We start from the raw sequence: 26,528 nt of genomic DNA, 5'->3' as shown, positions 1-26,528 counted from the left end.
CCTATTTTACCGGTGGTTTATGTAAAGTGCCTTTAGATGTCATATCAATGACTAAATGGGTAGGCTGCTGCCACTTCCAGCAGACGTGGCCCGGGCTTCCCACCATCACCAGTGAGACCCAGAAAAAGGAGCCTCAGCCGCGGGTGGGGAGGGGCGGGAGCCGTGCGGAGCGCTCGGGCCGCGTCCCCGCACGGCCTGCCCGCGGGCCGGACCCCGCGGCCGAGGGAGCGAGAGCCGGGGGGGCCGAGAGCCAGCCCGGGGAGGCGGGCGGCGGGGCTTGGGGCAGGCAAAGAGTTAACGCTGCGCCCTCCCTCCGCTCGGCACTGACATCACGGAGGAGAGAGGGCGAGCGCCGCGCCGCGCCCCGCCCGCGAGTGTGTGCGTGTGCGCGTGTGTGTGTGTGCGCGCGTGTGTGTGCATGTGTGTGTGTGTGTGTGTGTGTGAGTGAGTGTGTGCGAGCGGGCGGCCGTGCCCCTGCAGCCCGGGCAGCCCGCGCCCCCCGCCCCGCCGCCCCCGCCCAGCCCCGCGCCCGGCCATGGAGCGCCGCAGCCGCCCCGCCGCCGCCGCCGCCGCCGCCGCCGCCGCTCCCGCCGCCGCCGCCTGAGCCTGAGCGGCCGCCGGGCTCCCCGCGCCCCCGGAGCGCCGCGGAGCGCGGGCAGCGGGCGGGGGCTGCCGAGCCCCGCCAGCCGGAGCCACGGGACCCGCCGCGCGTCGCAGCGGCGGCAGCAGCCCGCGGAGGGCTTCTTCCTCGCCTGTTTTTTTTTTTTTTTCCCTCCTCCTTCCCCTCTTTTCTTTCCCCTTTTTTTTTTTTTTTGGCTGTTTGCAGATTTTTTTTTTCTCTTTTCCCCTCCCCTTCTCACTCGCCCGGCTCTGCGGACCTGCTCGCTCCCGGAGGAAGGCGGCCGCGCTGCCCCGGCGCCCGCAGCCGGCCGGAGCGCCCCGCGCCCGCGGAGAGCGGCCCCGCGCCCCGCCGAGCCCCAGGGACCCTGCGGATGTGCGAAGCTCTCCTCCGGCCGCCCTTGCTCCTCCCGGCTTGCCTGCAGGGCGCACCACCTCTTTATCCTCCTGCACCTACATTTTTTTTTCTTAAGCAGACCTGAACATCACCGCGGGCGGGGAGGGAGGGTGGGTGGGTGGGGGGCGCCCAGCGACGCTGCCAGACCGACCCCTGCCCATTTCTGCTAAGGAACTCTCATGGCTTCACAGCTGCAGACAAGTTGCCCTGCATCTTGGTGGACTATCGGAGTTTGCATCCTGGCGGCCGCGCTTTCTCCAGGTGAGCAGCTGCCGGCCGGGCGGCCGGTGCCCCCGGGGGGGGGGGCGGGCGGCGGCGGCGTTTGGGGCGCTGCAGGGCCGGGGCAGCCTCCCGGAAGGGCTGCGGGGGGCAGAGGGGGGGAAGGGGCGCGGGAAGGGCTGCCAGCGGCGGGGACGGGCGGCATCGGCTTTTTGGGGGGTGCGCGCCCGAGCCTGGAGCAGGTGTGGAAGCATCTGCGTGAGGGTGGAAGAGAGTCGGGGCCGATTTCATCCTTGGCTTGGAAAGGAACAACACGATCGTTTGTTTTGGAAGCAGCTGCAGGCAGTGGGCTCCGGCGTCCTGGGAGCTGAGGCGGTTTGTTTGCTTTTTGGATCGAGCAACGTCTAGCGAGGCATAGCAGCCAGGCTTCCCGGGAAAGGGAGCCACAAGGCTGGGTAATGAGCACAGATGTTTGGGAAGGAGAGAGGGTGGCTTCAGCTGTCCAGCATCGCGAACATCCCTTACACACGCACGCACACAACACGTGCTTCCCTCAGGCTCTTTTGCAGAGGGGCTGGACTGCTCCTAGGTTTCAGACCCCCTTGTCCTTGGCTTGCCTGGTTCTGAACCATCCCTAGTAAGGAGATGGACAAAGATTTGGACTGACATGTCCTCAGCTCATTGGATCTATCCTGGAGGTGGCAGAACAGCCCGTGTGTCCCCAAGCCAGAGCTTGGTCCAGCCCGAGGCTCTAGTACAGCTGTTAGAAGCAGGTAGGAGACCTGCTTCGCAAAGTGCCCTGGTCAGGGGGGACTCTCTTATGCTGCTCCAGTGCAGAATGGATTAATGTTATCCTGGAGGGCTTTCCAGAGCCGGCTGTCAGACATTCACATGGAGGGGGCCAACAATCTAGCCTTACAGTGTTTATGAATGAACTGGGAAATGTATTTGGGAGGCGATTTTTGCCTTTTTGAGGCTAAGCTCCTGATGGCTGGGGTCTGGGGTGCACGGCAGCAAGCTCATGTGCCACCCCCCACCCCGAGCCAGGACACCAGCCTTCTGCATGGGTAAGAGGCAGTCTGTGCCTGCAGAGGGAGGGGGTCTGCAGCTGGAGAGAAGTTGCAGTGAAGGCAGGGTGGAATTGCCTCCCTTTCCTCCTCTGACCCGGCTGGGGCAGCAGCCTAGAAGGGCAGTCTGGCTGGCTGGGCTGTGATTCAGAGATGTGGCTGCAGGTGGCAAGGTCTGGGCTATCAGAGTGAATGCCAGGGCCCAGGGTCCCTTCGTGGCTGCACAGCAGGGAATGGTCTGGACCAAGCATGGGAGTTCGACAAAGCAGAGCGACTGAATGGGCCAGCTACAGTGGGTGAGGAGAGGACAGGGGTGAAATGGGGCATGGGTTGGGGGGGGTGGAAATAATGAGACTAGGGAGACTTTGTGAGAGGAGAAAGGTTACGGAGTGAAGAGAAGGCAGGTCTGGCTATGCCTCTGTATTTGCAGGACAAAGGGATGTGCTGTGCACTGCAGAAAGCAGCAATGGAAGGGACAGCCTCGGGCTCCCTGCGCTCCTCTGTTTGCAGGCAGGTGCCTGGCTGAGCTCCTTGCAAGGAGGCTCAAAACTTTCCATGCAGTTCTTCACCTGGGCTTTCTTCCCTCTCCTCCCTCCACCAGGCAGCTCGCTGCAGGAAACCCTCCCCAAAACCCCTGGAAAAGGCAGGGGAGGGGGAATGATGCTGTGGTGACTGTGCTGAATAAATCCCCTTACCCCTGCCCCCAGTCACTGTAGGAGTTGCTTTCACCAAAGAGAGACATAGGCAGTGACCATAGGGGCAGCCTGGCATTTCACCTTGTCCTGTTAAAGCAGACTCTTGTTCCCCACTTATTCTATTTTTGGATATTTGCAAGGCTTTGCTGCCAGCAGTCAGGCAATCTTGTCTCCTGCCACTCTGCAGTAGCCCAGTCATTTGTCTTGCACCATCCCGCTGACAGCTCTGCCAGGATAAGCCTTTGGTGCACCTAACGGTGTCTTGCCAAGCGAAGGGTGCAGCCAGCTCTGCAACTCTCTGGGAACATACTGCTTCCCAACCCCTGTCGGTGATCTCCGAGTACCCTGAAGCCTGTGTGGGTGAGACTCGCAGCTGGACCAGTTCAGCAGTGGATGCATTTGCAGGAATGGCGGATCTGTGTTACTTATTCGGTCATTCCATTCATTCGTGCACTTATTTGTACTGCAGGCATATCACAGAGCTGCAGCGAAAGCCCAGCACAGTGCTGTGCTAGGTGCTGCACAGAAACACAACAGACTGACAGTCCTTACGAGACGGCAGGCCTGGATGCCGTACTGAGGCAGGAAGTTCCACAAGTTGGCAATGCGTTGTGCCAACAGCAGCGGAGGGTATTTATATGACAAGCCATACATAAGCTCTGAATGCAGACAGGCTTGCTTATGAAGGAGAAGGGAAGAGGGGAATTACGAAGGATCCTCTATTATAAGTGAATTAGTAGCTGCAGACTTTGTTGGAAGATGCAGTTCTGTACCTAGCACCCAGGAAGGATGAGAAGAAGACAGGAGACGCTTTGAATCCTCTACCTGCTTTCTGGGAAACCTTTCATGCCCATCTGATCAATGCCATTTCATTTTGTTCCCATCCATGTATACTACCTCCCCCTTCTGACAATGTTAGCTTTTTTTTTTCCTGATAAGAAAATAGAAGTTCCCTGCTGTAAAAGCTGTAAGATGTCCCTTATAAAAATCTGCTTTACAAATTATCTTTAATGTGATCGGCTCAGTCATCCAGAACGAATTCAGTTCAGGGTTCCTGCAGCCTTCCATGCAAATCTGCTTGCCTGCCCATTCGGAACCATTAACGAGGTATCAAGTCAGGCTATGGCATTAGAGCGTCAAGATATTAACATGAATAGGGCCTATTGAAAAGCCATGTAGTAAAGGGGATGAAAAATACTCAGCAGCTGATCTTCAGAGGTTAAGAACACTTGGGGATAAATTTATGCTTTACAAGTCTTAACAATCTGTCTGTTTATTCCCCGACATGGAACTCGGTACCGCTTGAGATGCGGCCACGCAGAGAAGAGGCATTCATCTTGTGTTTGGACCCGCAGCCAGAGATCTGGGCCTCTATTTCCAAACACTCCCCCTCTGTCTGGGGACAAATTCCTGTCTGCTATTGCTGGGCTACTTCTCGGGCTCAGAGGGGCCTGCGAGTCTTTCTTTGCAAAGTGCTTTGAGACCCTCAGCAGGGGAGAGCTGGAGAGGTGTTAGAAGCTTTGACACATGGTTTTTCCATCGCAGCGTTTGAAAGCAGCATTGGCAGAGCTGTAGTGACCCACAGGCCTTAGGTCAAGCTTGGCTGCAGCTGGAGAGAGGGTTCATTTTTGGGCAGACAGGAGAGCTCGCTGGTGTGCTGGGAAAGCCACTGCAGGATCTGGTCCTTCTTGTACTCCAAGGAGCTGATTTAATATCCTGAAGCAGCTTCCAAAGGGCAAAAAGTTGTCATAGTTTTTGTTCAGTCTGATTTGAGCAGTTGGTTGTTATTTTTCCTTCCCCCTACTCTATCTCCTCCCACCACTCAGAAACAACAACATCAGGCTATTTCAGGAAGCCAAAGCGTGTCTTCTGCTGATATTTTCTCCTTAAACCTTGCTTGTTGCAGGGGAACCGACCCGTGGAGTTTTAACCTGGCGTGAACGTATGAGCTCATGTGTTTGTCAGTGTGGGTGAGGCGACAGGCTGTAAGGAGAGGCAGCTCAGCCCACAAGCAGCAGGCTGTTTGCCCTTTGGTCAGAGCCCGGGAACGACCATGGTTAATGCTATTTGCTCTCTGGACTGGGAGCGTTAATCAACCAAGAGCTCCTGGCCCCATGCACGTGGATGCCTTTGCAAAGATGGCACAGAAAGAGGAGCATTAGCACATCCAGCGCAAGGCAAACGCTCACGCGCGGCTGACCCCACGCCAGCGCTGGCAGAGCCTGGCACCTCTCGGCTTGGGTCGCCCCTCCTCTGGGCTGCATTGCGTTGTACCAGCCCCAACGCCGGGTTTACAGGGAGGCAACAGCAGGATCCTTTGGGCACTGCTCACACCTCTGCTGAATCACAAAGGGAACCAGAAGAGCCGGTTGCCGTGACCTGCTTCCCACGCCTACGCTACTATCAGCGCCCCTTGCCCTCTGCTTGGGCAGCTAAGGCTGGGTGCTGGGTCCTGCGCAGGGACAGCCCCTCGGAAGGGGGAGGCACAGCAATGACGGGCCCATTGCTAGCTGGGGCAAGGCTCTTTTCCACCTTCTGCACCCTGGGGAGTTAGACAGCCCCGCCAGCAGACAGGCAAGGCAGGGGGACAGATGACTGGGCAGCTGCAAAGTTGCTTTGGCAGAGCAGAAGCCAGGCTACCGGTGAATACTGCAGGGATGAGTCTGCAAGTCCTCAGATGGACAGATACAGTCCTCGGGGCCTCTGAGTGAGGGTTTGTGTCTTGCAACATCATTGCTTGATGTTGCAGTGACTCTTGCTTGGTATTTGTCTTCACAAGCCAACAAGGCTTATTGGTGCAAAGAGTGGGGGGAGGGGAAAAAGAAAAAGAGGAGGGAGGGGGACAAAGGCACTCCAGTCTGAGCAACCCCTAGAGATAGTCTCACTTTTCCTATACATCAGATTAAATCAGGGCAACTCTGATGCAGGGTGAGTTGGTGCTGCCAGAGCTGGGACCCAGTTTGCATTTGAGACACCTGTTGTGTTAATTACCAGAGCACAGCCATCCCAGCACGGAGAATCCGCAGCTCTTGGTGGCTGCGGTGAGGGCTCTGTAATGCCTATTGTTTCAGGTGAAAACTTAGTTAATTAAGGAAGGCGACTTCTCACAGCGTATCCCCCTGCTTTCCTCCTGGCTGCTGCTGAGCCCCAGATATTCTCCTGCCTTCCAGTTTTCTCTGCTTCTCTCAGTAAAGGTTTTGGTTTGGGCTAGGATGAGACACGGTCCACACGCACATACCCTCCCAGTCAGGTTTCAGAGCTTTTCAGAGAAAAGCTCTCAGCTCTGCAGCAGAGAAGAAACTCCTTCCTAAGCTATTCAAATGCAGAAGTATCATCCAGGGGAGGAGGGAACAGCCTCTGTGAATGAGAGCCCCTGGGAGCCAGCCAGGTACACCTCTGTCCTTCCACCGTGCCTCTGCGCTGGGTTCATTGGCCTGGGCTTCCAGCCTCCTCTGTCACACTAGTAAAAAGCAGAAGTGAAAGTCACAGGCACAAAGTCTATCATTCCCAGCAGTCAGTTCTGTCATCTGTCCCTTACCTCTGTGGGCACCCAGAGAAGCATGGGGAGTTTAACACCTTGCTGCCCACCTGCTCTTTCTTCCTGCCCTGGGGGCTGATGCAGCCATTTACAGGGGCTGTTGTCATAAAAGCTCCAGCAACAATCCCAAGGCAGATGAACAGCAGCTATGAGCATGAGAGGGAGAGAGACAGCTCCAGCACCTTGCTCTTCACCCACACCAGGAGGGCAGCGGGTCCCAGGCCAGGGAGGCTGCTTGTGCCCTGCCTAGCACAGGCCTGGGGTGACAGCAGCCAGAGAGGAGTCTGGCCCGCAGTCTCCTGGCTCTGCACTTTCCCCATGGGGTGCTGGGGATGGAAAGGAGAAACTCACCCAGCTTGATAGAGCAGCTCTTCTCCATTCCCCTCATCCAAAGCTGTCTTTACAGGAGGCTTCTAACCCTCCTTTGACTTTACTTGTTGTGATGTAGGAAGAAAGCCTTTCTGAGCACTATCCACTCTGCCTTCTGCTCCAAGCCTTCCCTCTCTGGCTTTGAGGCAGTCCAGTTTGAGGCTGGCATGCAGCAGCACTCATGCATCTTCATTAGACCTACAGGTGCACAGGGTGAAGAGCTTAAGGAGAGGCACAATCTGCATGACTCTCCTTGTCCCCACAAGAAAGAAAAGAGAGAGGGAGACCTTGTGTTCCCCACTCCCAACCAATCTGCCTTTTTAACTGTAGAAAGGGAGCACAAACAGCAAACTGGCTCCACCTGCTCCCGACCATGCAGGAACGTTACAGAAGGACCTGCACATCACATCACTGCCTTGATGCAGCAGGCACCAGCTGGGCCACCCGCCTCTGAGCAGCAGGTGCTCCCAGGCCTGGTTAGTGAAGAGGACTCTGCCTCCACCTCTATTCTCAGCAGTTCCCTCTCTCCATGGGAAAATCCCATAACTGGGCTGATCTTGAGTCTACTTTCCCCTTCCCCTGGAAGATCCATTTCCCCCCTCTTGTGACAGTGAGGCATCCGGCGGCACAGCTAGGAGTGACAGAGGGTCCATGCAGCTTGCAGCTGTGGCTAGCATCCAGCGTTTCTCCTCTGGTAACAGGCGAGAGTGGTTCAAAGCACAATGGCCTGTCTGTGTGGGACATGAGGGGCTGGAGTCGAGCACCCTGTGGCCACCTGAGAGCATAAACAGCCTTGTTTTCTGTGCGAGGCTAAAGACACAGCGTATCAGCACAGGCTGTGCTGGGTCAGTAGCTGCATCAGGCAAATCCAGGGGGAACATGGATTTCTGTATCCACTTTCTGCATTGGGAGTCCCTCATTTGACAGGAATGGGTTTCATTCCTTATCCACTGGCAAAATAGTCCCTGGACCCAGGAGCTTACTGGCTGAGAGGCTATTTTCCTATGGCTATTTTGCCATATTTGCCATCCCCAGGCAGGGCAACCCAAGGGGGCAGTCTTGGGGCAGGTTTCTGGCTGTGGGGTCAGGATCATATGTTAGTGGGTAGAAGAGGCTAGCAGGACCCGAGAGGCTGAGCAGGGGCCTGTCATTAGAGGATGTTGTGCTGAGTGTCCTAGGAAAGCCAGGGGTCACAAACTATCCGTGATGGGCAGAAGTTTTAGACCTGTGGGACAGTTTAATATGATGGACAGGGATTACTGAGAGGCAAATACAGAGAGCTGGATAGGGCAGGAGAAAGGTCAGGGTCTCTGTCACAGTCTTCCCCAGGTTTCTGTGCAGAGCAGCTTGAAACCTCAATGTTATGCAGCCCTGCAAGATGCGCTATCACGCTCAGGGCAGGGGAGAACAGCAAGGGAGGAACAAACCCTGCTCTGTCCTTGACCAGCCCAAACAAATGTGCCAGCTGGACCCAGAGTCTGGGGCTGGGTGAGTTATCAGCACGCTGTGGAGTCATAACTCACCCCCTAACCCAAACCCATAGCTGTGCCGGACCTTCCCCCTGCCTTGAAATATCTCCTCTGCTTCCCACTGGGCAGGGACTAGAAAGGAAGAGCTGGTCCTGGTGTCCTGGCGTGCTAAAGCTCCAGGGCTCCTCACGACTGAGGAGCCACAACCGTGGCACCAGGGACAGCCCGGTGCTGCTTGCCCACCAGCGTGAATGCTGGGGGTGCGCAGGAGAGGGGTGCACAGTGGCACCGGCGCATTAAACCTCCAAGGAAAGCTTGGAGTCAGGAATACTCTGGCTTCACTGCAAAATTAAGCTGCAAGTTAGGGCTGCTTTCTTCTCATTGAGAGGCATTTAATGGGCTTTACACTTTGACTTCTCCTGGGCTAGATAATCAAAGCCGAGACCCCCTCGCATGCCAGCGCGGAGCCAGAGCCTCCCCGGGATGCCTGTGCTGACAGCCATCCTAGCCTGGGGGTGCCAAGGCTAGAGGAAACGTTCAGTATGGATCATGGTGGTTCTGAGAGGGTGTAATCACAGCCAGTTTAGGGGCTGCACATACACATAGGAAAAAGATCACCCCTGCTCCAAGGAGGTCACAGCATACAGTATTCCCTTGCCATACTGCCCCCCTTGCTGATGTCACCTTGCTCAGTTAGCCAAGACCTGCGTCATTTGAGAACCGACGCTTGTTAGGGGGGGCTAGAACTGAAGGCAGCACAGGGGCTCGGGACCCCGAGCTGCAGGGAGCAGTGCCTTTCGGATGCAGGCGAGAACCGAGGCTGTGCCCATGTATGGATGTCGAGGATCAGGGATGCGGATCATCGCAGCATCCTTGCCATGCTCTAATTGGCCTCAGCTGCCACAGTTTCCCTGGGACGCGAGACCCCTCGGCTCCCCTGGCAATGCTGCTGGGTGCTGTCTGTCAGCCGGACACGCTGGAGATCTGTTCGGTTGACCTTGGAATGATGAATTCATTTTTGTATATCAAGGGGCTGAGACCTGGGTGATAGATGCAGAAGAAAGGGCAGCCTCCGACTGGATCAAAATCTCTGGGTCATCTATCGTCACGACTTCAAAGCCAAGTGCTGTGCTCATTGTGTCATATTAGAAAAGCACGTGGTTTCTTACGAAAGGCTTTAGAAGAGGCTTCTTGCCTTTCTCTTTGAGGCCATGGTTATGAAAGACTATTCATGTGCACCAGCACGTGAATCAACACACATGTTCCCGGCTGCCACTTCTGTCCTGGTGTTTGCCCCTGTGCAGGCACGCTCAGCCTGCTGCCAGCGCTCCTTGGCTTGCATGGCTTCTCTGCTCTCCGGGGGGAGCAGGGAGAGGAGCGCGTCGAGGGCAAGGGGACCTGCTGCTATTGCTTGTGACATCTGCGGCAGCCCCTCTTGCTGCCCAGCCCAGGTGCTGCCTGCCAGCTGCAGGCAGGGATGCGAAAAAGACCCAGGCCTTCAGGGCCCTCAGCAGCAATGCCATCTCTGTGGCATCCTCTGAACATCTGCTGCCTACTGAAAGGGGGGAAGGGGCTTGCAGGGGAGTAGCGGGAGGCTAGGAGCTCTCTGTGCGTAAGCTTTGTGAAGAGGTTTTTACGAGCGATAGGGCTGAGCTTGCCAAATGTCTCTCTCCTGCTCCGTTTCAGTGACAAGGACCCAGAGATGGGGGAGGACTAACTGGGATCTCCTTGCCGAGGGAGTGATTACAGCATGCTCTGTAAGGCTGTTTTGGGATTTGCTTGGTGCTCTGATGTCTGATGGGTGTGTTCACATATCCCTTTGATTCGGGCTGAATAGGATCTTGTTGGGAGGATGGCAGCAGCCCTGGCAAGGGGTGGGAGGGATGGGAAGGAGAGAGGCTTGCACAGAGCGCAGCTTGTAAAAAGGGGAATGTTCCCAGTGCCCGAAGTCCCAGGAGGAATTAGAAGCAGGACTGAGTTCAGCAGGAGGAAAGCTGTCGTGGCTGCAGAGGAAGACAGGGCTCCGGTAGAGTTCAGGTTATCTGTGGGTCCTCTGGGAAGCCACTGAGAGCAAGGCTGAGAACGCTCACCTCATCACACCTCCTGTGGCAGAAAGGTCCTGTGCAGGGTTGCTTGACCTGGAATCAGCCACGGCAGATGCTTTGCTAGGTAACTGCCAAAAGAGAAGCTGACCTCCCTCCCGACACCGCACACGGACAGAAATGCACAAACCAACCGGAGGAACACGAAAGCAGCAGAAACGAAAAACTGGGCTGGCAACTCTGCCCAAGCCAATGCGTGGGTTTTCCCTGCCCCAGGGCTCCGGTGGCCTTGCCACACAGAAAGCCTGGGAAGCGCTGCTGCAGCAAACAAAGCACCACGTGGGGCTCTGCCCCGGCTCTAACTCCAGGGACGGGACACGTCCCTCGGCTGAGAGCCCTCAGCAGCTCCCTGCACCTCCGGTCCCGTCACCTGCTTGGACTCCCGGCCCGGCAGAGCGAGACTGCTGTTCCCACAAGCGTGCCCCGGCTAGAGCCGTGCGCTCTCGGCTCCTCTGGGACCTTATCCCAGTAAGCAGGGACGGTGCAGGAATCACCCGTCAGGGTTCAGAGGAGCTTATCTGCGCTTGCTACTGAGTCAGTTGGGAACTGAACCAACAATTTGCCAGTGAAAGAGCCTTTATCCCCTGGCTTCCCCCCGCCAGGCCTTCTGGGAGTCTGATTTCCCAGCCTACAACAGAAGGGTGGTGGTAGGAATGAATTTTCTAGGGCTAATACTTCTAGCTATCACACTGCAGAAAGATAATTCTTTATTTCTTTCTTGGTATGGCAGGAACAGACTTCCAAAATGTATCCTGATTCTTAAATACCCTTTTCGCCTGTGGTGTAAATACTAAAATGTATTTTTTCTTTCCCCTCTCTCCCAGAGTTTAAAAATATCGCTAGCCTGGGGAGGTGCATCTTTCAGTGAGATTTATAACGGCTGCTCTCAAGTGATGTGGAAAATGAGCCTCCCTCTGCCCCATCCAGCCTGGCACCTTCCAAGAATTTATTTGCTTTATTTGCGTGAGCCTCAGAATACTTAGAAGCTGCATCTCTGCCCAAGCACTCTAATTATTTAAGTTTTGTTTACGGCCGGTCTCGGGGGAGCCGAGTAGGTCAGGGCTGCCAGTGCTTCCCCTGCCTGGTTAATGCAGCCCTGCGTTACTGCCGTTTGATAATGATCAGCAAATCACAAATGCTGTATCTATTGCCCGCTATGTATCATCTCGGCTCCGTAAATTAGCCAGGCCCGTGGAGCTGGTGCGAGCGAGACATGCATGGCCTCTCTCGCCGGCAGGGCTGCTGCGCGCAGGCAGGGAGCGCTGAGCAAGACGCGGGCAGGAGTTTGTGAGTCAGCGCAGTGGGGAGCAGAGACCTTTCCGTACGGCACCTAGTGCGGCAGGGATCCTGTCCTAACTGAAGCCTGCAGACGCTCTCTCAGCATTGCTGGCAATAGGGCTAAGCAAGGAGCAGCTTCCTGTCCGAGCACCCGCCTTTGCCTCGTTCCTGCTGAGTTTCCGTCAGCACCCTGTGCCTGCAGCGTTGCTCATCCCGCGACACCCCGTTCGGTTGCGCACCCAGAAGCCAGGAGGCATCTCCTGCTCTTGAGGGGGTGGACGAGCACCTCCGGGCAGGAGGCTCTTGAGCGGGTCCAGTGCAACGCCAGGCAGCAGGTGGCCCGGTATCCCAAATCTGAGATGTGGGAGGAAGGCAGCGTGCTAGCAGGGGCTGCCACGGTGAGCACCAGGCCATCCCGCGATGCCCCCGGGGAACCACGGCGCGGCCCGTGCGGGAGGGCAGCTTTCTCACCGCTGTGCCAAAGCTTCCCAGCTCCGGTCTGATCCACAGGAACCTATATTCTCCGGAGGCCATGTGGCTGCCAGTGCCTCTGCTCCCGTCACGGTCCGTGATAAAGAGAGAGCAAGAGAAATTTTGATTACGTTATGACAAGCAGCAGAGAGATGGAGTGAAAGCTGCAGTCTGCCTATTGTAATTCCAATTAGCAGGGGTAATGTGGCCAAAGCCTGACAGCTGTATCGATCCAAACTTTGTATGGGGAGAACCTATAATGCAATCTTTGAAGGTCCCTGGGGCATGGGGCTGAGTACATGTACAGCTGTGGGGCAGGAGAGGAGAAGAAAGGCTTGTTTATAAGGGAGGATGTGAACAGGGACTTGCACCTCACAGTCTGAAATGCCAGACCCAGTCTGGTAGCTAAGCTCTCTCTAGGGCTGGATTTGCCTCCAAATCTGTGCTGCAAAATCCCCTTTAGCCCCTTACAACTTGCTTTCTACCTGCATGATAGAGCGTGCCTTCTCAGGGTGTGTGCGGACTGAGTTTGTCAGGACTCAGCTTCTTCTCTAGACAGAATGAATCCTAGCAAAGTAAGCGAGCGGTGATCTCCCAGTTGGGTGACAAGAGCCAAGGGCTGCAAGGGAAGGGGAGAGGAAGGAGGAAAGGGGAGTTTCCCTCTTGCACTTCAAGGCAGCTCGTCAAGGTCAGAGCTGAGGCACGCTGGCAGAGACTGCGGGCAGGCTGTTTGGACAGATGCTGTCTCAGCTGTACCCTTTCTGTGGCTGAGGGGAGGACTCCAATTTGCGGTTTTGCTGTTATATTGATCTGAGACCTTTCGCTAGCTCTACGTTCACTTTCGGAAATATAAGGTTAAAACCATTCTTTGTAGATATATATATATTTTTTATTCTTGACACCCCAACTGCTGCTGTGGCTGCAGAGTACCCTTCACGCTTGTTGGAAATGGGAATACCTGCTGCCTCACACTGGTTTCCACCAGGTGTGAATCAGCTTTAACTTAAAGGGAAAGAGTGGCCTGGAGGTGACGGTAAAGACGGGCTGAATTCAGAAGTGCTGGCATCATTTTTTTGGCTTTGCCACTGGCTCCCCAGAATATCCTTGGCCAGCTCACTTCACCTCGCGCGTCTTTCCTTGTCAAAGGCTGCTGGTTACAGTCTCTCTCTGCTCTGCTCATATTGCCCTGTGTTTGCATGGTGCCTTGCACAACTGATCTTGCAGACGTTACTCTATACAAGCAGGAGACCGTTTGCAGGGCGCGGGGAAAGGTGACTCCCCTTTATTTTGTCATTTTTCATAGCAGTCGAGATCAGGCTGCTCCCTGTCCGGGGATCTTAGAATGCGAGAAATTGTTTTACACAGATATATATACAAATATGTCAGTGCAGACACCGGACCCCGTTTCCCTCTGCTCCGAGTTTGTGCTGTGAAGTTTGGACTTAATGGAAGAGGGTGAATGTGGTCCATTCGTTTCCTTGCCTGTTTGCATTGCAAAAGCCTGTTTATGTCTCACTCCACTAGTTTTGCTCTGGGGTTATTCCTGATTTCCAATCGATATCTGCAGGGGGGTTGAAGGCTGGCGAGAGGTGTGGACGGTGGTCAGGTTTCCCCGCTGTAGGATGCAGACAGCAGTAATGCCCAAGCACTTTGAAAACTCTGTGGCCCTTCCATAAGAAGGGAGCGGTTGCAATGCAAACACTGGCCCTGTGAACCATTAAACTTGTTTCACGTGTGAGCCGTAACACAGTACTCACTCGAGTTGCCTCTGACAGCAGATGGATTTAAACAAGCATCTTTATGCTGTAAAAACCTTCTAGTCCATGTCCTGGGTAGATGAGGATTTTAGCCGCATGCCTGTGTCTCTCTGGTATTCCTGGGCTGGGGAAACCCTTTCCTAGGAAAGTGTATGCCACAAAAAGCCATCTGTTTTTGTGGCCAAGGGAGCTGCAAGGTACACCGAGGAAGGGCAAGGAGACCCGTATGCAATCTCCCTGCAGGCCTGGAGTCGAGGTGCTGCAGCTCGGTGTGAAAGCAAGAAACCAGCCGGCTCAGTGGCTGCATGCAGCCCGCCTGGAGGTCTGTCTGCATCCCCCTGGGTCCCTTGATCTGTCACCAGATTCATTACATGGTTTCAAAGACCCACCTCAGCGCTATGTCTGTTTTCTCCAAAAACACCTGGGCAAACCAGGCTGGGAGCCTTTCAGACTGGGTGGGTTATTATAAAATCCTGGTCAGGACCGCAAGAGGAATGGAGAAGTTTAAAGTTCGATAATTATCAATTATTACTCATGCCTCCCGTGGGACTTTTTTTTTGGGGGGGGGGGGAATCCCTCTCTTTGGTGAAGGTGTTTCGTGGAACATTGGTCTCTGTCCTGGCCTCGCTGAGGCCTTTTTCTCCGCCTGCTCTCTGCCTCCAGTGGGATTAATAAAGAGCCGCCCCAGAGCTCCTTATCTAGCAGCTGAATAATGTTTGTAAAACAGGGAGGGGAGGCAGCTTTGATCAGGGAAGAAAGCAAAAAAAAAAAAAAAAAAAAAAGCTCAGGATATTGGGGCAGGGGGAGGGTGTGGGCCAGGCTGGGCTTGCGGGCGGACGCGTGGGAAGCGGGCTCGGCGCTCCCGGCGCCGAACCTGTTCTGCAGGGAAAAGCTGTGGGTTTCCCGGGCTCGTCGGGCTGGGGAGGAAAGGGCTGCGTGCGCTGGAGTGACGCCAGGCCAGGGCCTTCACGCCAGCCCTGGGCGCTGCTGGGGATGCTGTAGCTGCAAACTCCCTTCTCTTAGGTGAGGCCAAGGAGAGGGCTGACGGGGGATCCTCAAAAAGGGGCCCAAACCAAAAATCCAGCAGAAAAAAAAAAAAAATCCCAAGAGGGAGTGCAGACGAAGGGATGCTGCGAATAACCCCCATCCGGACCGGGAGGGAGCCCGGCCATCCCCACCAACGGTTGGGAGAAGGGCCCGCGATTCAGCAGCGGAGGTTTTACCCCGCCGCTGCCGCGCTCTGCTCCGCACCACCTCTCCCCGGGATGCTTTCCGCTTTGCCCCGTTCCCAGCCTCTGCTGGGCCTTCAGCCCCGAGCTGTACTGGTTTCGTCCCCAGGTGGGACGAAGGCGCCCCAGGCGTCGGCTGTCGGGCCCCTGCGGGTCCGGGGACAGGGCTGCCGAGCTCGGCCACGCTCCGCGGACACCGGACTTGGCTGGAGCTCAGTAAGGTGCGATAACGGTGGTTACGGCTCCGCCAGGAACCAGCGTCGCTTTAGGTCTTTCGGGAGAACATGGGCCTAAGCAGCTGAGACACCCTGTGCGAGAAATTTAGGTTTCTAATGGAAAAGCTGCCTTTTTCTTTCTTTTTTCTTTCTTTTTTCTTCCTTCCTTCCTTCCTTCCTTTCTTTCTTTCCTCCTTGCAACAATGGTTCTTGGCTCCTTTCGACATCTTTTGCCCCTTGCAGGTATCCAGATGGCTTTGTAAACTTTAAGGGGTGGTTGCCCCTCAAAACGCAGCTAGCTCTGGGGTTGAATACGCCCAGTTGTAGCAGCCTTGCAGCTACCTCTGAAAACCAGGGGAGAAGAGGCCTGCGTCCCTGCGAAGCACCTTGTTTGCCCCGGGTGCCTTTGACATGCCTGGCGCAAACGCTCGAGAGGAGTCGCGGGTGCCTCCAGGAAGGTTCGGGCGCTGTTTGTCTGAGCCGAAGCCCCGCGGAGGGCAGGCTTGGCACTTAATCCCCAGGGAGATGAGCGGCTTGAGTTTGATCTTCGCCCACCCCAGTCCTGGCCCCCCGTCTGCTCCGTCTGGGAGACGGGCTCCCCTGTGCCCCCCGGCCGGGCTGAGCCTGGCGCCCGCTCGCTTTGCCACGGGGAAGGTCTGGCCCCGGAGCCCGCCTGCTGCAAAACCCCTTGGTCCCGTGGCCGGGAGGTTCGGACGGTGTGTGCGGATGTCCAAGCAAACGTGGCCTCTCCCGGAGGCGGGCAGCGATAAATCCGACATACCAGCCGCCCCTCTCTCCGCAGCCCCTTCACCTAAAGGGGGCTTCAAGATTTGCTCCGGCCGGGTCCCCGCAGCCCCAAGCGCTGGCCGGTGACCCCACAGCCTGGCAAGATGCCCTTGGGCTGGGGTGGAGGTCCGCCGTGCCTTGCTGCAGCCGGAGGCCGGCCGGGGCTGCAGCCCCTGCCCCGCTCCCCCGCGCTCCGCTCCCTCTTTAGTTGGGATTTGGCTGGCCGGGACCATCTGTTCCTTTTCGGCCCGTTGCCATGGTGACGGAGTGGCTTGAGACAGAGGTTTAGCGAGCGGCGAGCAAGGGAATGCCGGGAAAAAAGAGAAAAATATATATGCAAGGAAAAGTCTTCCTTTTCCCAGGCGGAAATGAAGGGGAGAGGGAGGGATTGTGCTGGGGGAGGCTGCTTCCCTTCCTCCTCCCTGCGCCCCTGCCTGGCAGTGCTCTCCCCAGGCTCCTCCAGCTTCCCGCGCTCTCCCTTTTCCTCTGCTCACGTCAGTGGTGCGGTGCTGAGCCAGGGATGAGTTCGGGATGTCAGGCAGGGGCTGGTTTCCGACGGGCTGGGTGCGGGAGCGAGACCTGGGGTTCTTGCTTGCTGGACCGTGTGGTTGGGCCCCTCCTCTCGCCCTGCAAAAACTGCGGTCGCAAGGAAAGAGGTTGGCCGGTGGGCGAGCGCGGACCGGCGAACAGGCTCAGAGCTGCTGCCGTCGGGCGCGAGCTGGCCCTCTGCGTCGCCTCCGCACCAGCCTCTGCTTTGGCGCAGCAGGCAAGAGCGGCGGCAGCGCGGGGCACATCCCCTTGCCCTGCCTGGGTATGCGACTGAGGGGAGGACGGGGTGCGTTTCGCTCTTGGTTTTAATGTGAAGAGTCACTGGTCAGAGCAAGTTATTCCCGGCCTTTCTCCTCCTTTAAAAGAAGCCTGGATCAAAAACTGCGCCTGACGGAAATCGCTCCCTGCTATTTGTGTGTGTTTGCATGTATCTGTGCGTGTCTGTATATAATTCACATGGAAGTGGCTTTAAAAAGCAAACAAAAGAGGAAACAGTAAGTAACTATCTGCCTGTAGACAGTAGGACTCAGGGCTAATGTGTGACAGACGAAAAGGAAATGAACAGAAAGTGACAGATTGACAGAGGTGTTTTTGTACTGGTTCAGCTTCCTCCTAGAAACAGGATGATTCAGGTTGGAAGGGCCCTCAGGAGGTCATCTACCTATCAAGTGAAGCCGATGGGTGCTCAACACCTTCCTTTCAGGAACTAAACACCCCTTGACGCGGAAACAATAGCGGGCCGCTCGCCGTGGCGGTGGCGGTGGCGGTGGCGGGGCTTGCATGGGAATGGCAAACAGCGGCCAGGAGGTGTGTTCTTGCAGCTGATTGCTAACTGATGAAAATGGGGTTATGAGCGGTGTGTGCATGTCGGAGACGCCGCAGCAAGTAGAACAGTAACAGGCGGGAGGAGGCCGACAGACAGAGCTCCTTTTGGGTACGATACCTGCAGGAAAAGCAGCCTGGGATTTTGGAGGATGAGGCTTTTTTGTTTGTTCCCACTAAGTCCAGGGAAATGGGATTGATCAAGTGAGTTATCGCTGTCTACCTTTGTGGTGGAGTCCTGCTGTGCTGGTTGCAGTCCCTGCTAGGAGACTTTCTAGTCTCTGGCTTTACCCCTGCACTGGAGATGTCTCTGGACATTGCTGCCAGCTCGGGAGGGCAATAGGAGGCATTTGGGGCCAGGGTGGGGTGTGCTGCCTTGAAGATAGCCTTGGTTTCCCAAGGCCCAGTGAGAGCTGTGGGAAGCAGAGTACTGACCTGAGGCTTCTCTGACCTGATCTAGGAGCGGACAGGAGAAATCAGAGGCTTGCATGGCCTTTAAGAGTGTCAAGATGGCTTAAAACCACCTTTTTTCCCTCTCCCAGTGTCCCAGATCTCAGTGCAGCAGGAGTAAATGTCACCTGCTCCCGTGTGACTAGTGATTTACAAGCACTCATCCTGCTGCTTGTTTGCAGAACAAATGCCCTTTTCCTGCTGGCTCTGCCCTCCCTGCGGTGGGGGATCAGCATGTTCTGGGCTTGAAGCTTCTCCCGGCTTTCTGAGCTTGCTCTTCACCTTGAGAGTGGGGCTCCCTTGCCCTGAGACAGGTCTGAAACCCCAAACACCAAATGCTCAGTTAAACAAACACCGTTGATCCTCCAGCAAGTAAAATTTCCTTCTTTTTTCCATTATAGTACATGAGTTGTTGAGATTTTGTTGTTTTCGTAGTTCTCTTTTTCTCTGCAGACAGGAATCCCCAACTGTTCTGAGCAAAATCAATGTGGTTTGAAAAGAACTCACAGAAAACACTGATGGGGACATTGCCTCCTTGCCAGAGACCAACAGAAACCCCACAAAAAACTCTTTTCAGTTTCCTCTCCCCTTGAAAAGTGACGTTCTTTAATTGCCTTTTAATCTGGGAAAATGAGCACTCTTTGCATTGAATTGGTAATAGGGGATAATATCTTACTTCTGAGTGATGGGTTATTTGATCTCTGTGCATCAGAAACCCGAGCATATGCCTGTGAAATCAGGAGGGGAGAGGGACGCCAGGGCTGGCTCAGGGCCCAAATCGGAGCACAGCTGCTTTTTTATTTCCAATAATAATTAGAAATAGGTTGGGGAACAATCACCTTTTGTCCTGTTGCTCTAGGGCATCGAATGGCACTGGGAAGCCTGGGGAAAAGCCTTCAAAGATGGCATCGAGTGTACAAGGGGTGTTGACGTTACCTAGCCGCTTAATGGGACAAGCCCCAGCCGGTGCTGCGGGCTGCCCCACCTCAGCCAGGGTTTAGCCGTGGAAGCCTGCAAATACCTTCCTGAGTGGAGGCACGCAAGGAGGGCAGCTCTGCTCCCCACAGACCTTGCTTAGCTCTAAGCCCATGAGAAACCCCGCCAAGGGGCAGCTGCATAGAGTGGCACACTTCATGGGCTGGCACCGTGGTGGCAGCTGCTGGGGGGACAGCAGCGAGCAGACTTGCACGCCGACTGCCCACCGTCATGCTGCCAGGCGGGCAAGCCAGGCGGTTTGGAAACAACCGCACTGAAGTCCTGCACTTCTGCCTTTGCTGTCCCTGCCCAGAGCCAAGCGTTGCAGCAAGCTCCGCACAGGCAACCGTGTCGTCCTCTGTGGCTGCAGGTTCGCAGCACTGGCTGAGCATCTCTCAGACAGTCCCACCACCGGGCGCTGTGCCTCTTGCATCCTTCACCTCTGTCTGTATGTCTCTAAATGGCATTGTCAGGCCTCTGCTGGTCCCAAGCTGGGCTTTGAAAAGGGGATGAAAGGGGGATAAATCAGGCAGTCACCAGCTTACCCTCCCAAAGTGATATTAGCTCTGCAGGCATCACAGAGGTTTTGCAGTGTGATCCAAAGTGAAGCTCACTGACGTCATTAGGCGATGCATTTGGGCCTGTAGTCAGTTCAATCATGCGGTGCAGGGAAGAGCGGTAGGTGCTGGGAGGCATGTGGGCCTGGGAGAGAAAGGCAGCGACCGTGCTGGGTCCCTGCGCGCTGAGCCCAGTGAAACGTGATCTTAAATGCCTCCTGGCTTCACGCTGACTCAAACGCACACGGGAAACTTGTTGATGTGGATGACACCGTTCATTCCTGGCTGGTTTTGTTTGTTTTGTTTGTTTCGTGCTGCAGCTGCCTTTGGAGCAATAAATAGCTGGGGATCTTGCTTGTGGTCTGTGCAAAGTAGTTAATATTTAATCAGAGGTCTGAAAGTAGATTTGTTTGGTTGGTAACAAATAAAAATTGCATTTTCTGTTTTTAGAGCTAAGCAGATAGCGTTAGACTTTGCCAAAAGCTCTGGGTCAGCTTTTAATTGTCAATTATTTTAAGATTCTAGCACACTGATCAGTGGCAGGTTTTCTAAACAGCTCAGTTCCCACTGAACCACCTTAATAAAGGCCAAAGCATCTGAAATGACTTGACATTCAGCATGTCCCCTGATGAGAAATACTCCTTAAAAGAAAAGTCCTGCTGACACATGCTAGCAAAGTGTTGTCTGTACTCACTCCCCCTTCTCCTGTTCCTCCTTGCAGTTTCCCACCCCATCTGTTCACGTGGCTGACTACTGTTCCCCCTGAGTACTTTCCTGAAGTAGAAGCTAGCTTTCTTGGGAAATCTTTCCTGCAGCTTTGTTGATACTAGGAATCCAGGCCCTTTACAACCACTGGCGTAGATACCCTGCTGCAGATGCCTAGAGGAGAAAAGATGAGCTTTGATTCCCCCATTAGCAATTCTGGACGCCTACAGAAAGGTTTGCAGCAGGCATCCATGGCTGGAATCCCTGGCCAGACCATCTGGATCCTTGCTCTCCTTCTCTTCACGTAAAGACACCTTCACACCAAGGTCAGACAACAGCAGAGGCAGGCAGGCTTTTGAGGGGCCTATTGCTAAACTGAAAGGTGGGAGCTGTAACATGTTGAGAGAAGTATCCGTGAATGCTCCTTGTGCCAAGCCAGCAGCAGCATTAGCTGATCAACAGCATCCCGTCTGTCCTGGTCCGGGTGGAGTTTCTGTTGTCCCGTTCATCCTCTGATTTGGAATAGAAGCTGGCATGCCAGCCTTAGAAATTTGCTATCCCCTCTATTCACCTCAGGCTGCAAGGTCCTTTTCCAGGGAGATATGAGTGAGCCCTGCCCATGCTCTGAGCCAGCCAGACCCCGCAACACTGTTAGCACAGGGCTGAATCCAGGCTGATGGCTCTTGCTCCTCTGCTCTGTGCAGCTCCCTGGTTGGATCTCAATTGCTCCAGGTTGCAACATTTCCATGCCAACTTTGGATTGCTGTTGGAGTCTAGCAGTCCGTGGGGGTTCTCCAGTATATTTTGCAACGCAAGGTCTGTGGATTATCGTCCCTTGAGAACAAGCAGTGGGATGGCCAAGACTTAGCCAGCTGGTGTTTTCATTGTGTAGGAGGGGATGGTTTATTTGCGGGAGGGACCAAGCACCAGCATGTCAGCTCTGTTTTCTGATGATCAGAACATCATGCCCGCTGAAAAACAGCGACTGTATTAGGTCATGAAGTCCAGCAGTCCACCTCCAGGGGCCAGTGCCTTGTCAGGTCTTGTTTTTGAAGGAACAGGATTTTGTGTGCCGGTCTGTTGGTGGACAGTTATGCAAAGGATAAAGAGTCCTGGGTTCTGACCCTGTCGATCAAAAGCCTCCCTGCTGGGGCTGTAGCACGGAGTTGACACAAGTGTCGCTACCTTTGTGAGCTGTCTGGCAAAATGGGGAGCAGGGCAAATATCAGGGATGGGGTGCTGTTCAGGGGCTCATTACGTTGGGGTTTCACAGTTGCCAAAAGGCATTGAGCACCTGCTTCTTCCTGCCTTTAGGAAGGAAGTGGACCGGGACAGGCAGATCACGCCAGACACACTCCGCCATCAAGAATCAGCAGTTGCCCCATAATCTCCTTGATCTGTTGTTCAGGCCGTACAAAATGCAGTGGCCCATCTGAAGCCAAGAGAACAGAACTCTGCACAGGGCAGAGAAGCACTGTCCTAGGCACCAGCAGGCTGAAAATAAAGATATTAATAGGCTTTTTCCATTTCCGAAAAGAAACAGGCCACAGCTGGTACGCATTACTGCCCTAGCAAGGTGATCTTATGTCCCCTTAATTGGAGAAAACATGGGCATTTGGGAATTCTGCACAGTTTGGGACAGATTTTATGGTCTTTCCTATAAATATTTATATTGCTGGTATCCTAAATCTCAGGCTCTACAGAGATGTAAAGGAGAAGCTGGTAAGATCCCTCACAGGTTGTGAAGGTCCTGTGGGACAGACCTTTCCCAGTCTGTCACCTGGCACTGCCACATCCGTCAGTGTGCAGGTGCCGCTCGGCAGCGCAGGATGCAGCCAGCAGCCCTCTCTGCCCAGGTGCGAGGGGGGGGCGCGAGATGCAGGAGGGGGTTAACGCTCTGCCAAGGCGTCCTTTGTTCCGGGCAGGCTGCTGAGGTGTGGGAATCGAGTACTAAGCGAGCACCGCAAAGTATGTACGTCCACACTTTATGATGCTGATTTTCAGTTTCAACAGCTGTTCCGTTTGGAACGGATGAGCATGCACTTTGGCTTAGTAGGAGTCAATTAAAAATAAAACTCGGGGAGAAGGATTGGTGTTGGAACCCAGCGACGCTCATCGGACATAAAAGTTGCATCCTTTCAAGCCTCGACTTTCACTCCAATTCGCCACAGGCGGCGGGATCCAACTCCGAGCTCTCATCAGCATAGAAATGCTGCTGGTTGCTCTGAATTCCTGGCCCCGGCGCTTTGTTCCTGCTCATGGCGGGAGCAGTGATTAAACAACCTCCCAGCCTATCTCTCCCCTCCCCCTGTACACGCCGGGGCCGGCGCTTCAGCCTTTCCTCTCCCCCTTCCCCGCCGCGCTCAAGGATGCTCTTCATGCGAGGGAGGCCGGATCCGGATCCGGCGCGGGTGCATGGGAGGGGGAGGCCGCTCGATGCTGCTGCCCGGAGCAGGGAGGGAGGCTGGGTGCCGCGCTACCTGGGCAGGTTAGGCCATAAACATCCGCAGGAAGAGGAGAAGGGGGGCAGGGAAGGGCTGCCTTTTGCTGTTGTTTTTTTTTTCCTCACGCTATGTGGCCGGGATTATGGCCGTAGGTTGCAGCCGTCCGCTCCTTGGGGGTTTTGCCTCTGCTTCAGTACAGCGACAAAGGGGAGAAAACGCTTTGGCTTAGCCCCGGACCTGCATCAGAGGAACGTCCTGCTGGTGTTGGGGTGCAGAGGAAGAGCAGGTTGAGAGGGAGCGTGGGATTACAAATAGTACTTCTGTAATGACCTTGATCTCATTCCTGCTCTGACCACAGATTTTTTTTTAGCGATGAACCTCCTTTCTGCCTCTGTTCTTGCTCACTTCCTCACCGGCAAGGAGTTGTCAGCAAAGTAGGGCAGGTCTGTGCATAGGTTCAGGGGGTCATTCAAGGGCTATAAGATGGGGATGTGTTCCTTGATAATGGAAAGGACTTGATGGATCACAGTAGGATCCTAAGTTTTCTCCCCCTTCCTGCTACCACCAAATGGATGCTCCACTTGGGTGCCTCTCTTTGCTGAGATGGGAAACATCCCCAGGTCCCTGCAGCATCAGACTGTCACTAATTCGTCCCCTGCGATAAATAAAGCTGCGGTACCAACGCCTCTGTCTCACAGGCTGGGAGTTCAGGAGGGCAGCAGGGGGTGGGAGAGAGAAGCCAAGCATCCTTTTACAAAGGCCGGATTGAGCGTTGGGCTGAAATGCATCATCCTTAAGTGATGAGTAAGAAATTTGATCCACGGGCAGTGTCAGTTTTCACAGAGGGGTGGTTTGCAAAGGGAGAGGAGAAAAGGCAAGCACTTTGCTTAGAAATTTGGGCAAGAGGGAGTGTTGCCAAGGAGACTCTGGAGGAGGAGGAGGTAAGTTAGGCTGATGTTCCCCTTTGTGATTTGTGCTTCGTGGAGTCCAGTTTAAAACCTTTAGAGGCCCACACTTCACAAGTCATTTCTGGAAAAAAAAGCACTATCATGAAATAGTCTCCAGGTAGACAACCGAAAGCAGTAGCCCCTTTAGGAAAGGCAGGCCGAGGTCCCCCGAACAACTGCTGCAAGCATTGCTGGATATGTTGGTGAATGAGCAGAGCCCTCCCTCTAGTCCAGGTTGGGTGAGAAAGGCCTGAATTCGTTAGGGGCAGGTTCCTGCAGGCCTCACTTTCACATTGAGTGGGAATATGGAGCTAATCATCCAGACTCCTTTGTATCAAAGGAAATAAATAGGCACTTTCAGGCTACGATTCATCCAGCCTAAGGTACATTTCTTATGCAGAATGGGTGAATTATGCGGTAGAATTTTCTCCCCATTGACCGCATCCAGTTAGTGCAGACGGCCAACTCAGATGAAGACATCTGTACTGCACAGTGTGAACTGTGTTTTTCCATGAGGGGGGCTGCTTGTGTGCACACAGCATTTCTTCTCCTCTCACCTTTCTGCTCCTGCAACTTTAGAAGCCATTTCAGTAGCTTGGCATCATTTTCTGGAGATGCTCAGAGAGCTGTACAGGGTGAAAGACTGTCCTTTCCTGGAGCCTCCTCCTCCCCCTCCCCCCCCAGTCACTCCTTGGGTCTTCCAGCATTTTTTAGTAATGTTTATATGACAGGAAGAGAAAACACAGGGATGGGAAATTAAATGGAAATTAAATCTGGAGAATAAATGAGAGATTTATTAATTTATTAGTATGTCAGAGCTAATTAACATCTCACCAAGATTCATCTGCTTGCCTGGGTTCCTACACATCAATGACGCTGTACCAAAAGTCATATTACTGCGGCACAGAGGCTGAAGAGCCTCCGGAGGGGAATGAAGAGCAAAGCCCGCAGCTTGCTCGGGGCAAGCTGGGCACCCCGGTACTCAGGCTGGGCATGCTCAAAAAGCTGAACATAAGGCAGAGCACAAATGAGTGGACAGAAGCTAAACCATCGTCTCCCTCTCAGCGGCTTGCGCTCACTGGATATAATTCCCAGTGCGGTGTTCGTAGCTGGGACCGAGGTGGTGGTATTGCAGAGGACACCCAAAGTCAGTGCACTGGCTGCAAACTGGTGTCTGCACTGCAGGAGAAGTTGCTCTCCATTCATCAAAGGAGGTGTTGACTCTGAAAGCTGAAGTCCCCTGAGTGCATCTGGCAACAGCTTACGTGGTACTTTCAGCTGCTGGAAAGTCTTGCACTCCAGCTTGGGCTTCTGCTCTTGTTAACATGTTATTTAATACTGGGATAGGCAGAATCCTGCCATCCCCTGGGATGCCAAAAGCTACAACGTACTGATGAATGCCCTGGCTTCAGCCGCTGACTTTATCAATGAAAAAGCCATTTGTCCTCAGTGCACAGTTCAGCAACATCTCCACTAGCTACACAGGTCCGCAGATCCCTTCACGTAACTGAAGGACAGTGCTTCAGTTCCCCAAATGTCTCTATGCTTTGATTTAGTTGGTTTAGGAGGGTACCAGAAAGCTGGAAGATGACTGCTTTTCCTAGAGAGCTTTAGGAGCACCTTGATGAGGAGGCTAAGGGGAATGGGAACGGAAGGGGATGCAATCCATTTTTGGTGTGCAAGAATGGATCACAGAAACGTTTTGCCCCTTATTAGCTAGAACATGGATTATAGCCCATAGCAGGATTTGATCCCTTCAAAAATTCTTGGTTCATTTTGTTCTTCATCATCTTATTAACTATATCAGGGCTTGGACCTCTAAAATCTACTTGAACCTTTAGATTTGATGGTGTAAGCTGCACACGCAGTCAGTGACTTCTCTGCCTCGCTCAAGATCTTTTGCTCTGTTTCTCCCCTTGTAAAGAACAAAGGCAGTGCACTGAGATGAGTTTTCAAACAAGCTCTCTGCATACTGCAAGGACACTTGGGTCCGATCCTTCCTCGGTGGCGAGTAGCTGACAAGGGCAGTGTGAGTTCTTTTCTGAGTTGCGGCTAGAAACTACTTCCGTGGTGCTTTCAGTTGCTGGAAGTCTTTGCATTCGGGTTTATTAAGTGCAGATGTTTCAAGGCAGGGTCAGCAGGGAAAAGTTTCTACAGTGAGATGGGGTCAAGTGAGCTTCCTCAGCTTTCCCCATCTACCCGGCTCCCTGTACTTTATTGCTGACTTTTGCTGGACTAAATCTGCCAGTTCACTCTCTTTGGCAGAGAAGGAAAATGCTGTTGTGCGCAGAGGTGTCAGGAGGGCAGAGCAAAAAACAGTGCCTGGAGATGGGGGAAAAAGGAAAAGGAAGAGATAGGAAGAATGCAAGGCAGGCCTAATGGAGGACAATGAAGTAGGGAAAGTGTGAGCAGAGGAGGGCTGGCATGAGGACAGTGCAAGAAGTGAGGACCCAAAGGCAGCTTTGGGCTGCAGACTGCAGCACGCAGCCTGGTGCGAGCATGTGCCCTTTGAATGCAGATGCCTTTGCACTGGAAGGCAGGGGCTGTGCTGCTCTGCCCCTAGCTCTCTCCCCAGTCACTGCACTCCCCTCTGCTCCCCTCCTGCCTCTTTGTGTGCGTTTCTGAGCCTGGCTTTCTGCTTCCCTGTCCTTCCTGCCAGAGGGAGCCCTGGGAAGGACGGCTGAGCAATGGAGGGGGAGCTTTGCAGCTAGCTTTTTGTCGGCTACCCTCAGTGCACAAGAGGGAAATCACTGTGCTGGCGGAGACCCCAAGGCGAGCCATTCCAGCACGGCTTGCCTCCCCCACACTCTACCCCGTAAGAGAAGGCAGAGCCACTGCCAGCAGGCTCTGGCACCGCAGCTATGCTGAG

The 26,528-nt window shown here is 54.4% G+C and overlaps 1 protein-coding gene across 1 annotated transcript in view; it reads left to right on the top strand.

The window, feature by feature from the left end:
- Positions 1 to 1,147: 1,147 nt before the first annotated feature.
- Positions 1,148 to 26,528, top strand: part of LOC104143524 (nectin-1-like) — a 73,712-nt gene continuing 48,331 nt past the window's right edge. Inside the window, exon 1 of the mRNA XM_068916715.1 lies at positions 1,148 to 1,276. Within this exon, the coding sequence (XP_068772816.1) occupies positions 1,195 to 1,276 (82 nt within the window). The 5' untranslated portion in view covers positions 1,148 to 1,194. The remainder of the gene's footprint in view (positions 1,277 to 26,528) is intronic.

Source organism: Struthio camelus, chromosome 22, assembly GCF_040807025.1.
Source record: "Struthio camelus isolate bStrCam1 chromosome 22, bStrCam1.hap1, whole genome shotgun sequence".
Lineage (NCBI taxonomy): Eukaryota > Metazoa > Chordata > Aves > Struthioniformes > Struthionidae > Struthio > Struthio camelus.
This window is presented reverse-complemented; position numbering and strand designations above follow the sequence as displayed.